The following is a 12,551-nucleotide window of genomic DNA, read 5'->3' on the forward strand; positions in this document are numbered from 1 at the left end:
GTTGTGAGTGAGCTTCTTCATGCTCCTACTAATTCGATGATCTGTTGTGTTGAACAGCGTTTTGAAGCACTTGGCAGATGGGTTATTATTGTGTCCTTATTGAACACTGAAACTCTTCAGCTATCAGACCTGCCCGCTGGGAAGACCATGCACCTGCAGTAGTTCTCCCTGCTGTACGGAGGCATATACAACAGACAGACAGCAGACATGATAGATGGGCAGAGAAGGTACAAATAAAAAGGTATCAGATATGAACCCAAAACAAAAAAAGCATGACAACCGATGTGGCAGCTGAAGCCTTTTACTGAATTGACACAAAACTGTGCAGCATCATTTTCTGTAATATCAGAATCATGACATAAAGCCAGTCACAGTGGTTTTACAAGAAAAAGTGCTTTAAGAAATGTTTTTAAAAAACCAAAGAGGACAACAACAACAACAACAATAATCCCGATCAAGAATTTCAAAACATGACACACCTCTTCAACTCCAAACATGAGCGAAAGGCCAGGGAAATAAAACAAGACCCAAATGTGTTAGAGGAGAGGAAAACCATACAGAGATCACATCTTGGCAGGTTCATGGCTGAACGTCAATGTCAAACAATCCCCATACAACTTTATTTTTGTAACTTAAAAACATTTTTTTCTACAATCTTGCTAAAGAAACAAAAAAGGACTTTCAATAAGGGGTTTGTACCCTGTTTAACACCAGTTATTTACATTAACAGAACCACTCAATTTCAAAACAAGGAAGAGATTTGCTAACGTACTGAAAGTGGACTACAATTCCCATAAGGCTAAGCCCTGCAGAGCCCTGTATGGTTCTCAGCAGTGCACCCTGCAGTGCACTGTAGGGGATGTAGTTCTTAAAATTCTACACTGGTTTCAGCACTGCATCATGGGAGCTGTAGTCAAATTGGCAGTAGTTCCCCCCAGTTGTGGAGGGGAGTGGTGCGATTCCGGACTACACCTCCCAGAGGACGACAGCCATTAAAGGACTGCGTACAATAAAGACAGCGACAGAACTCTGAATGCCAACGTACCAAAGGAAAAAAAATTAAGACATTCCAGCGACTGAAAACGAAACAGTTTTACAAAAATTGTTAAAAATTGCTGCTTTTTGTTTCACAGTAAAGATATGTGTTACTTCCTCACTCTTCCTCTCTCCCTCCCCTCGCTCTGCGATCGGGAGTGTCCCTTCCTGATCTTGGCCTGGGCGTGTGTGTCAGCAGTCTCCCCTCCTGCTCAGCTCGCGTCCTCAACCAGCTCGTTATCGGCTTAATTGGACTAATTGATCAGCGCCTCCTGGATCTTCCGTAGAGAGACCCGGAGGGGACAGCCCCCCCACATCGCAGTGTCGCCCCCCCACCCCCCCGCTCCCATCTCCTTCCCAAACCCTCCTCTTCCTCATCCTCCATCCTTCCTCCCTGCGGCTTCCCCTCCCTCCCACTCTTCCTCATGCTGCTTACCCTCGTCCCGAACCCCTGTCCCTCCCCGCTGGCCCGACCGGCGCCTAGGAGCTGATGATCTGGCCCGACCAGGTCTCGTGCTTCGTCCCCGGGGCCAGGTGTGTGATGGCCACCTCCACCGCCTGGATCTTCTGGTTCTTGGGCGGGATGGGACACACCTTGTAGGTCACCTCGTCCCCCTCGATGGGCACGTACTCCCCCTCGATGCTGGGGGGGGGGGGAACAGGAGTACACGTCAGCCGGGACAGGACACGGACCCAGAGACTAAAGCCCGGCTTGGGCTGAGACCTCCAGCCTCCCTCGCTGGCAGGCAGGCCCTGTTCTGTGTCCATAGAGCTGCGCCAAACAAGACCCCGCCACAAGAGGGCGCTGTTCACCGTGCCAGTCGCTGCAGTACTGTCAGTTCCCACTAGGGGGGGCTCTAATCTTTTAACACCCTGCTGTAGCGCTCAGGTGAAATGGCTCTCTCAGCATCGCATCACACACACAATCATTTCTACACTTATACAGTGCTCTTCTGGACACTCAGAGAGCTCTACAGGCAAAAGGGACTCTCCTGCAGCACCAACCATCCTACCTGGACGATGCAGCAGCAGCCAGAGTGCACCAGTACGCTCCCCGCCCACCAGCTCACACACCTATCCTCTCCATCAGCCCCCCTGTCTGCTGAAGCTCCAGCTCTCCCTCCGCTGGGAGTCACGGGGGCTGATGGGACTAGAGACCGGGGACAGACTTGCCCCAGTTCCTCGGTTCTCGCGGTCACTCACTCAGAGATGTGCACAAAGATGTCCTCGGCGCCGTCCGAGGGGCGGATGTAGCCGTGACCCTGCGACCTGGAGAAGTTCTTGCAGACGCCTTTGTAGACCGGCCCCGCCGTGGCCCTGACCGTCCTGCAGGGGGCGATCAATCAGACAGGGATCAGCCACTCAACACACAGCACTGCAGTACAGCTGCACAATGCCTGACATAGACACAGTCTGACACAGGCAAGCATGAGGGCTCTCCCTCTCTAATCCCTCTCTCCTCCCATCTAACTCCTTTCTCCATCCCTCTCTCTCCTCTCCCATTCCTCTCTCCTCTCCCATTCCTCTCTCCTATCCCATCCCTCTCTCTCCTCCCATTCCTCTCTCCTCCCCTCTCCCATCCCATTCCTCTCTCCTCCCATTCCTCTCTCCCCCCCCCTCCCATCCCTCTTTCTCCTATCCCATCCCTCTCTCCTCCCCTCTCCCATCCCATTCCTCTCTCCTCCTCTCTCCCATCCCATTCCTCTCTCCTCTCCCAGTCTCCTCTCTCCTCCCCTCTCCCATTCCTCTCTCCTCTCCCAGTCTCCTCTCTCCTCCCCTCTCCCATCCCTCTCTCCTCTCCCAGTCTCCTCTCTCCTCCCCTCTCCCATCCCTCTCTCCTCTCCCAGTCTCCTCTCTCCTCCCCTCTCCCATCCCTCTCTCCTCTCCCAGTCTCCTCTCCGGTGAGTGCCGGAGCTGTGGGGGTATCGGGGCGCAGTACTCACGCGGAGTAGGTGCGGGTGCGCTTGGTGGGCAGGGGGCTGGGCAGCTCCCCGGGGGGGTGGGGCGGCCCCCTCTCCCACACGCGGCTGCCCTCCCGCAGGAAGGGGAAGGACAGGGAGAGGGGGGTGCGTGGGGAGCGCAGCGGGGCGGCCGGGGGCGACGGCAGGCCAGGGTCCGCCATCCTCTGCCCGCGGCTCGGTCTGTCTGCGGCCGCTGCTGCTGCTGCTCTGCACTGCCCCCTGGTGACCGCGCCCTGCAGCGTCCAGACAGAGAGGTCAAGCACCGCCGACAAAACCCCGAACACCGGTCACAGGATGCAAAACCGAGAACGGGGGATCACCTTCCACATTAGCCGGGTCTGCTGCTGCTTTCAGTAACACACCGGATGAGCGCGCGCCAAGTGTCGTGCCTCTTGCAAGGGCAGGGGTGATGCTCCCACCCTCCCTGTAGCGCAGGACACTCAAGAGGAGTGACCCCTCCTGGACGCTGGCCTGGCAAGTGGCATGTCCCATGATTCTTGGGGGCTGTAAACTAGTGGCTGACCAGGCCTTTTCCCCAGTGTCCCGCGCTACAGGGAAAGCAGGCCTATCGCCAATGTTCTTGCAAGGGGCGTGACTGCCTGCACACGTGCCTCTGGTGTACTACAGAAAGCAACAGCAGGCCTGGCTAATGTGTCAGTTCATGACAGCAGCCAGGGTTTGCGGGAACTCGCTGGAAGATGAAATCTGATGACTGAAGCGGACTGATCTGCTTGTTCTGCTTTGTTGTGGTAGGGCGTTATGTGTGTGTCTGATATATATATATACGAATTCTGAGCAGCTCTTATTCACACGCACTGGTCTTCCTCAGCACGCTTCGGAGCGCCAACAGCAACAGGCGCGAGGAGACGATGGCGACCTCTCACCCTTTTCACTGTCTGATCTCCTCTTGCGGCCCGAAAACCACAGCAGGTTAATTCCTAATTACCTGGATCACACCAGCCCACGAAACCCATCTGCCGCAAGACGATATATAATAAGGACGATTAATTAACCCCCACCTGCCTGCCCCTCAGCACCCGGGGCCGAGACAGACACCGAGGGCCGCCCCCCGAGCTTGTAGCTCCTGTCCTGCTTGCAGAGAGCTGCTCCTTTCACCCACTCCCGTCCTCCTCCCGTCTGAAGATCTGTTCCCCCCGACTGTCTGTGTGCTTCCTGGTCAGGAATCCGAGCACACGCACACACACGGTGGGGGGGGGGGCGAAGATGACCCCCTCAAGGGTTCAGGGAAGTGCATTCAAAACCGAGAACAGGAGGCAGGTCTTTACACAGAGGGTGGTGGGGGTGGGGAACAAGCAGCCCCGGCCACGGGGTTGAGGCCGAAAGAGCCGGACGAGATCCCGGGCTCCGTTTATTTACAAACCGGCCCACGGGTCTGCCGGAACCGCGGGGGTGCTGTCAGCCGCCTGCCGTGACCCGTCTCGTGATCCCACGGGGAAGTGAAATCGAAAGTGCGATCGAGAGGAACAGAGAGGGTGGGGAGGGGGACCGGCTCTCTCCGAGACACCGAGCACGATCGAGGGGCTGAGAGAGTCCCTTGGGTCTGTGGCCACTCTGAGCTGGCTGCAGTTTTACACAGCCCCCACACACACACACACACACACACACACACACACACACACACACACACACACACACACACACACACACACACACACTGGAGGGGCTCTCCGGTGTCGACAGCAGAGACCCTGAGCAGACAGCGCAGTGGGATAAAGACAGCGGATTCACAGGCTTTTGCTGGTAATGATTCTGGAAACAGAACACCTGCCGCCTGGGGAAAAAAAAACAACAACACACCTGCTTCATATTTGCTGTACCTCTCAGCAGAGGTGACCGATCCCCAGGGGGGAAATGTGGAAAATGTCCGGACACCGGCCCCGTCAACCAGCACTGACGTCACAGGAGCGGGCACGGGACTCGAGTCTCTGACGTCACAATACACGGAGCGGCCGGCCGAGCCGTGAGGTCACTCGGCCGGAAACCTTCGTGCACCGTGATGAATGACGACCAGAGCCCATTCCGATAGAGGTCGTCTGGTCAGAGCATCTGAGCTCTCCAGGCGGGACAGCGATGCCAGTCTCTGGCGCTGTCCGAGGGGTCAGCTATATCCGAGGAATGACGGTCAGTTAAGCCGCCCTCACTTGACCAGAGGTCAAAGGGCGTCCCCACTGTCCGGAGAAAATGAGACTGTTTTTTTTTTTTCCCCCACGTCGAGAAGAGACCAAGTGCCCAGCGGTCAGGCTGCTCGCCCATTGTCTCAGCCCTTTCCCCCACTCGGGTCTGTAAACGCGAGAGCTTCCCCCTGCGTGGGCAGGACACGGTGCTCATCGGCGGCCCTGCGGGTCAGCCCGGGCAGGGCAGGGCAGGGCAGGGGAGCCGCGCTCGGCAGCTGTCTGGGGGCAGTAGCGACAGCGGGGTCCCGGTGGGGCAAACGGCCCCGCGCCGGTGCAACACGACAGCCCCACGGCAGCTCCGGTCACAAACACGAGTGAGCTCGACGGGCCCCTCCAGACCTGCACCATCCGCCCAGACCGTGAAACACCCTGGTTCCAGAACATTCCGCCGGAATCAGGGCGACTGTCGGTCAATAACGCCGCCGAGCTCCAGACCAGAGGGAAGGGAGCACACCGAAAATCTCGCACGCAGAATTAAAAAAAACAAACAAAAAAAAAACACAACCGACCCGTCTGCTCGGACCGCTTGTGAAATTGCAGTCGCCGGGAGAAGGACCGGTGTATAAACACGATCGCAGCGGCGGGCGATAATTACCGCGACGCTCAGTGGTTGCAGCTCTTACCGTGAATAAACCGAGCCCGCTGTTCTCCGCTCAGGGGTGCCGGGGTGCTCGGCCCGCTTCACGATCGTCCACACGCCGATTCCAAAAGCCCGCACCGGTTCCGGTTCCGAGAAGGCGATGGGCAGCCGAGTGGGTGTGAGCGCGTCTGCGAGCCGTGAGTGTGAGTGTGTGTGAGAGAGAGAGAGGAGACACGGAGCGCCGTCAATGAACGCAGCGGGGGCGGTTTATTTACAAGGCAAGACGGTCCGCCGGCAGCCGAGCCTCCCGGCGCCGCCCACCGCTGCTCGCAACGCTCCGGCAACCGACTGCGGACCGGAACCGGAACCGCCTCCCGGGATTCTGGCAGGAGAGCCGGGGTGGGCGTAACCCTACCCCCCCCCCCACGGCTCGCTGACACCCCCACAGCGTGACAGCCGTACCCCCGTCCGCGCTCAGCCTGGCGCTTGCACGACACCCTCATTTATCATTTCCTGACGAGAGTGGGGTGTCAGGCGCAGTGAGGGAGACCCGGGATGAGGACGCCAAGTGTCACCCCAAGATTACTCACCACCCTACCCCCCCACCCAAAGCCCTGGGGCGCCCCAGTCCCTCAGGGTTCAGAGGTCACCATGTTCTCGGGGCTGGCCGTGATCGGTCACACTGATCCGTTCAGAGATCTGGGGGAGCATCGGAGTCGCCCTCAGTCTCGTGTGCCAGCGATCTGCTAACTGAACAGCTTGCGTAATCCATCAACTTCACACAGCTGTTGCAGTTGTTGACATCCTACTAGACCAGCTGGACGTGGGCTCCCCAGGACCAGGGCTGGAGACCCCCGATTGAGGGTGCTTGTTACAGACAAGGGGAGACCATCTGACCCCTCTGGCTGTTAGTAGTTAATTGGTCCGGGGATCTCAACCAGCTTTTTCTTGAAAGAATCGGGGTATAGACTTCATTAACACCGCAGAGTAGCTTGTTCCACACTCCCACCACCCTTTGTGTAAACTGCCTTCTTGTTCTTAGTACAGTTCCTTATAGTTTCCACGTGTCCCAGCTTTTACTGACAAACAGATAAGATCCTGGGCTCGCCTGTCGCCTATCGAACAGGCCTGATGGGGCGAATGACCTCCCAGCTGTACTTGCGTTCTGATTTCTTTCAAGAGCTGAACACGCTCATGCAATTCTAATAAACCCCACCCTCATTTGGGGGACCCTGTTGGTGACCCAGAAGAAACAAACGGGGTGCTCCTCGACCGAAACTGGGAGCTGCGACAAAAAATACATCCCTCTTCATTGCTCACCAGCTCGTTTATTGTTTCAGCACCCAAAGCAACAGTTCATCACAGGCTGCAGAGATCTGAATCTCTGCCGCTGAAGAGCTCTTTTAAGGGATTTCTAAACTAGACATTCTTGTCGATTACAGCAACAGCGCCATTTACAGACGAGCCGAGCTGCTTGCTGTTGACTCTTCTCACCACCAGGGGGCGGCAGTGTCCCACGCAGTCGCAGCAGCTCAGTCCAGAGTTTAATCAGAGTCCCTCAGCTCCGCCAGGCTGAGCTCTTCCTGTCCGGCTGTACTTGCTGCATACCTGCGCTGCGGTCTCACGACTGCTCAGTGCCGCCCAAGGCACTCTGTTCATTACAGAGACAGCCAGGTAAAACACACACACACAGACTGATCGGGTGTGAGCTCTGCCAGGGGTATAGTCTCTGAGTCTCCACCCCTCCACCCTGCACGTCTGTGACTCTAGTTGTTGCTCCACCAGGACAGCAGACCCAGGCCCGGCTCGCTGATCGACCCCTGGAACACGGAGAGGACAGGAAATAAAGAAAAACAACTCTGACATACAAGGATAGAGGGATAGAGTGCATCCCACACACTCACAGCACACCCCGGGTATACAGATCATATACACACACACACTGCACACCTGGGGCATACAGACCATATACACACACACACTGCACACCCTGGGTATACAGACCATATACACACACACTGCACACCTGGGGTATACAGACCATATACACACACTCACTGCACACCTAGGGTATACAGACCATATACACACACACTGCACACCTGGAGTATACAGACCATATACACACACACACACTGCACACCTGGGGTATACAGACCATATACACACACTCACTGCACACCCGGGGTATACAGACCACACACACACACACACTGCACACCTGGAGTATACAGATACGCACTGCTTGTGTATACAGCATCAATAATGTACAGTAACTGACTGGAGCTGGCCAGCCTTGCTGTTGAAGCCAATATCTTGTGGATGGATTTTGAGACCCTGCGGTCAGGACAGGAGGCGCCTCTTTACACAAAGGGTGGTGGGAATGGGGAACAAGCTGCCCAGTCGTCGTCTTCCAGGAAGGCGCTGGGCGATCCTCAGCTCAGTCAGCCGTGAGCGCTGGGACGAGCCTGAGGGGCTGACTGGCTCCCCCGGTGTGTGTCCGAGCATCAGTGTCTCCGGCCCCCCGGCCCCCCGGCCCCGCCCACACTCACGATCAGGGTGTAGGGCGCCTCCTTCTTCTGGCCGCCCTCGTCCGCGGCGCCGGCGGTGGTGGCGGCGCCGGGGGCTTCGGTCGGCGCGGTGACGGGGCCGCTGGGGGACGTGTCCACGAAGACCTCGTCCACGACCCGGAAGCGGACGTCCTCCCCCTGGTCCATGTAGAGGTCGTGGGCGCCCTCGTCCGTCTCGTACTCCCACACCCACACCTGCTCGGCCTCGTCGCTGGACAGGTCAAGGAACACAGGCTGGACAGGAGTACGGACAGCCCTGCACACACACACAAGCACACACACACTCTCACAGCCCTGCACACCGCAACACACACACACACACACGCACAAAAACACAGTGCAATGCACACTCACATTGCAACACTGCACACTATAGGCCCAAAGGGACAGAACACACATGTCCCTCTCCCCTGTCATTGAGTGCGGTCAGATTCACCACCCCACACTGTCCACTCTCTCACACACACCTCACCACCCCACACTGTCCACTCTCTCAGTAAGACACGAGTGCTAGCAGGATACAATTTTGCCGGCTGCTGCAGGGACTCTGGGGGGATAACGATGTCATCAAAGAACCCCAGAGTGACTGAAACACAGGGAGAGACAGCAGGGGGTTAAAACACACGATAACACACTGACCCAGACACACCACAGTGACCCAGACACACCACAGTGACCCAGACACACCACAGTGACCACACACCGCACTGACACAGACACACCGCACTGACACAGAGGGCTTCCTATAGACACACTTTTCTGCATTTGATGCATTTCTGCATTTATTCGGCTTGTTTTAAACTGACAATTTACAGGGATTCGTGTTCTCTTTCTTCTTTTTTTCAGCATGGAATAAACCTATTACTTGTTCCTTTGCAGCCTACGCATGCTGACGCAGCTCCCCACCTGAATTTGCAGGGATGTAGACTGACAGAGAGGTGATACAGACAGGCAGCTAAGTCTTGGCTGACAGACAAGAGACAGAGTCAGAAGGACAGACAATCAGACAGACAGGCAGGCAGAGAGACAGACAGGCACCTCCCTCACCGTGCACACCCTCCTGGCTACAGTACTTTATCTTCCCGATCAAGATCTCGTCCAGGAACGGCTTGAAGACCACGTACCTGAAATGGACTGACAGCGGGACAGACAGACAGTCAGCCAGCCAGCAGGAACAGAACAAGCACCACAGCCCACAGCTGACCAAACCAGACCTTTTCATCAGTGTAACAGTAAATACCTTCCCCCCGACTTCACTTCCTGTATCCCACAAGCAGTGCCTATTTCCACACTGTTGACATCCCAGCATGGATCAGGTCCCAGAAAACACTGAAATCACCCTCCGGCAGAGACTTCTGCTTCTGCTCCTACAAGCTCATCACAGTCTTTCCCTGCTACAATGTCTTACAAACACAAGCCCAGCAGCCCTGAGGAACAGAGTCCCTGGTCCTGGAGATAAAGGTTGCATTTCAAATATTAAAACAACATTTATGTCTGGACTGAGCTGGGAAGGGATTGAAATATCAGCACAGGCTCCGACGAGAGACTAAGAGACAGATTGCCAAGTATTATTGATCATGAGGCAGCTTCTGCCCTCGAAGGTCCTACTGCAGATCAGGAGAGTTTTCTCACCTTTAGTGTGGGACGCCCCATCACCTGGGAAGATGTAGGAGTCCTCCAGCTTGGTGATGTCGTACAGACAGACACACAGGCCAACGTTGTACACCACCTGCATCAGAGAAGGTGAGGGGGTGTGGCCACTTTATTAGGAACAGTTAGCAAACGAAGATGATCACACTCTGTCTCAGGCTCAGTCCAGCGCCAGTGTACTGCAGCACGTGGGCAGCGAGCACGTCTGTATGATCGCCTCTCCTCCAGGCTTAGTGCATTAGTAATGTACTGTGTTATGTCAACTGTGAGGGTGCAGGGGTGCGGCCATTTTATTAGGAACAGCTAGGAAATGAAAATGTTTGCACTCTTTCTCTCTTAGGCTCAGTGTAGTGGCAGCACACTACAGTACGTGGGCAGTGAGTGGATCTGTATCGCTGCCTCTCCTTCAGGGTCATGCACTGGTAATGCACTGTGGTGTGTCAGCAGAGAGGGTGAGGGGGTGTGGCCACTTTATTAGGAACAGTGAGTAAATGAAGATGTTCGTATTCTCTCTGTCAGTGCAGGCTCTGAGAGGGTCGGTATCTTCGTCTCTGTGTGTCAGGAGAGGAGGCACGTCCTCGCTCCGTCTCGCCCCCACCTTGTTGGCCAGCTTCTTGTTCAGCTCCTCCGCGATGGCGTCGTTCAGCTGCCGCTGGAACTGCCAGGGCGGGATCCTCACGGTGTCCACCATCTCCACCACCACGAACATCCCGGCTCCAGCGCACGGTCCGAGACGGGGGGGCTCGACGGGGGAAGAGTTCCTGCGCAGGACGGGCGCAGACCAGCCGCCGACAGCCCCGGGCCCCTGCCCTCCTGCCACGGCACGCAGGACCCCTCATCACACACGCCCCAGCGCTTTTCGACACGCGTGTAAAAGTGCCAGACTGTGCCCCCCCCCGCTGTACCAGGGCTCAGCACTCTTCAAAACATCACACGGCGACCGGCCGAGCCCCGGGCTAGCTCAGCTCGCTCAGCGGTCATGCAAGAGGTTGCTGGTCAAGTCCTGCACAAGCCGCCGACTTAATAACAAACCTTAAAATCTCCAGTTACAGACTGAAAACACAAAAGTGAAACAAAACGATGCGCAACTGGTCCGAGCGTTAGTTCAGCAAGACATCTGACGGGACACACAGGCGTTAAAGGTAACGCTGAGGCACAGTCCGAAATCTAAAAGCTTTTTACTCACATTAACCATTCACTGTGTTGCAGAACACAAATATTCTAAATGGCATATACTGTATATGCATGTGGTATACAGATAATGTCCTGACAGTATGTACTATACTTGAAAGAGTTCAGTGACAAAAGAGATCACAGTGTTTCCAGTTCTTACCCTGTTGCACAGGCTGGACAGGTTGAGGAACAGTAGCTCTTGAGTCTTGTCCGAAGGTGGTGTCCAAACGTGTTAAGAAGCCTCTTAAGAGATCAATAACCTCCTGATTACCAGACGAGAAAACGTGGGGCTTCGCTTCGGTTACCTTCGTTGTCCGCAGTCAGAAAGTCGAATTTATTCTACAACGTGATTCGATACTTAACTAACCTTTTATATCCTTCCTGGTAGCTCAAAACCAACGTCCGAACAGGAACGTTTACACTAGTAATGACAAAACGCTAACGATGATAAACTGAGTGAAAAAAATCACTACCGCACTTGTTTCAGGAAAAAGCAATGAAGGTTAAAACTCATTTTTACCTGCTCGCTGTTACAGAGTTGTCTCGGATTACACAATATAACGCCGAATCCTACAAGTGCGGTATAATCACATTTTCCGTTTAACCAACACTGAGCTACTGCACACACGCCAGTTTCTGTCGGTACACAACCCGGCCTGTCGTCACACGCAGTCGTCTTTACGACGCGCTTGCTACACTTTACGGCAAGAGGTGATTGGTAGGACGTGATAAATAACTGGAACTGCTGATCTTCTCTGCTGTTAGTGGGTCATGTTCTGCGTAGGGCTTTGTGAAAGACTTTGCAGTAATGCATGGTGTACCGCTCTTGTTTACCGTATGTGTGTATATACGGGGGGAATGATTGATGTTAGCTTTTATAGGAGCCACTCGCTGGCTGCGCTGTCCACACAGCCTCCTGAACCTGAAGCACGTCTAACTGTTCTCTGATCCCACAGGATCGCATGAGAGCCGACAGGGGCTCCTGTCCATTTATCTACTGCGCCTCCTAGACCAGGAGACGTACAGTACATAAATAACTGTAGTCTGTTGTCAGAGAACATCACGCGCATTACTGTTTCGGCAGAAAACAGCATGAGATCATGATGATGAAACGAAGCAATCCAGGCCAGTACCACCAGCTGGGTGTCATTCACTGACGTGGCCCACTGGGCTTTGAACTGGACACTGGTCTGACAGTCTGTACAGAGATGCTGTGAAAAATCTCTTTGGTAAAAGTAGGGGTGTTAATCCTGGTGTCCTGACTACTGCTCAAAACAGGATAATCCCAGGACACCGTCAGTAAGAGGAAACCTGCAGGAATAGCTGATTTTATTCTGAAAACAGAATCACTCCAGATGAACATAGGAGAAGGCTAATGAGCTTATGC

At 55.0% G+C, this 12,551-nt stretch overlaps 2 protein-coding genes across 6 annotated transcripts; both read right to left on the reverse strand.

The window, feature by feature from the left end:
- Positions 1-285: 285 nt before the first annotated feature.
- On the reverse strand, positions 286-6,158 carry csdc2a (cold shock domain containing C2, RNA binding a). Of its 2 annotated transcripts, none has more exons than XM_088606347.1 (4): positions 5,793-6,158; positions 2,979-3,215; positions 2,239-2,361; positions 286-1,678 (listed from the first exon to the last, which is right to left on the reverse strand). In XM_088606347.1, the coding sequence occupies exons 2-4, from the start codon at positions 3,155-3,157 to the stop codon at positions 1,516-1,518; spliced, it is 465 nt and encodes a 154-aa protein (XP_088462473.1). In that variant the 5' UTR covers positions 3,158-3,215; positions 5,793-6,158; the 3' UTR covers positions 286-1,515. The 2 variants fall into 2 exon arrangements, with proteins under 2 accessions (XP_088462473.1, XP_088462472.1); XM_088606346.1 differs by having other exon boundaries at positions 2,979-3,229; positions 5,815-6,156.
- A 921-nt stretch (positions 6,159-7,079) lies between these two features.
- polr3h (polymerase (RNA) III (DNA directed) polypeptide H) lies at positions 7,080-11,834 on the reverse strand. Of its 4 annotated transcripts, XM_088606343.1 has the most exons (8): positions 11,685-11,829; positions 11,325-11,407; positions 10,590-10,804; positions 9,974-10,070; positions 9,389-9,475; positions 8,864-8,927; positions 8,324-8,552; positions 7,080-7,591 (listed from the first exon to the last, which is right to left on the reverse strand). In XM_088606343.1, the coding sequence occupies exons 3-8, from the start codon at positions 10,698-10,700 to the stop codon at positions 7,538-7,540; spliced, it is 642 nt and encodes a 213-aa protein (XP_088462469.1). In that variant the 5' UTR covers positions 10,701-10,804; positions 11,325-11,407; positions 11,685-11,829; the 3' UTR covers positions 7,080-7,537. The 4 variants fall into 4 exon arrangements, with proteins under 4 accessions (XP_088462469.1, XP_088462471.1, XP_088462468.1 ...); XM_088606345.1 differs by having other exon boundaries at positions 8,324-8,545; positions 11,325-11,834; XM_088606342.1 differs by having other exon boundaries at positions 11,325-11,830.
- Between the last annotated feature and the right edge of the window lie 717 nt (positions 11,835-12,551).

Source organism: Lepisosteus platostomus, chromosome 14 (genome assembly GCF_059453375.1).
Source record: "Lepisosteus platostomus isolate fLepPlt1 chromosome 14, fLepPlt1.hap1, whole genome shotgun sequence".
In the NCBI taxonomy this organism is placed as follows: domain Eukaryota; kingdom Metazoa; phylum Chordata; class Actinopteri; order Semionotiformes; family Lepisosteidae; genus Lepisosteus; species Lepisosteus platostomus.

What these genes read in the sequence shown, in the direction of transcription:
- polr3h (XM_088606342.1), bottom strand. Translation starts at nt 10,700, where the DNA reads ATGTTCGTGGTGGTGGAGATGGTGGACACCGTGAGGATCCCGCCCTGG. An exon ending in ACAAGAAGCTGGCCAACAAG is followed by an intron (nt 10,071 to 10,589) that starts GTGGGGGCGAGA and finishes TCTCTGATGCAG; the next exon opens with GTGGTGTACAACGTTGGCCT. An exon ending in TAGCCAGGAGGGTGTGCACG is followed by an intron (nt 8,928 to 9,388) that starts GTGAGGGAGGTG and finishes CCTGTGTTTCAG; the next exon opens with TCACTCTGGGGTTCTTTGAT.
- csdc2a (XM_088606347.1), bottom strand. Translation starts at nt 3,157, where the DNA reads ATGGCGGACCCTGGCCTGCCGTCGCCCCCGGCCGCCCCGCTGCGCTCC. An exon ending in CGCACCCGCACCTACTCCGC is followed by an intron (nt 2,362 to 2,978) that starts GTGAGTACTGCG and finishes CGCCCCCTGCAG; the next exon opens with GACGGTCAGGGCCACGGCGG. An exon ending in ATCTTTGTGCACATCTCTGA is followed by an intron (nt 1,679 to 2,238) that starts GTGAGTGACCGC and finishes CCCCCCCCCCAG; the next exon opens with CATCGAGGGGGAGTACGTGC.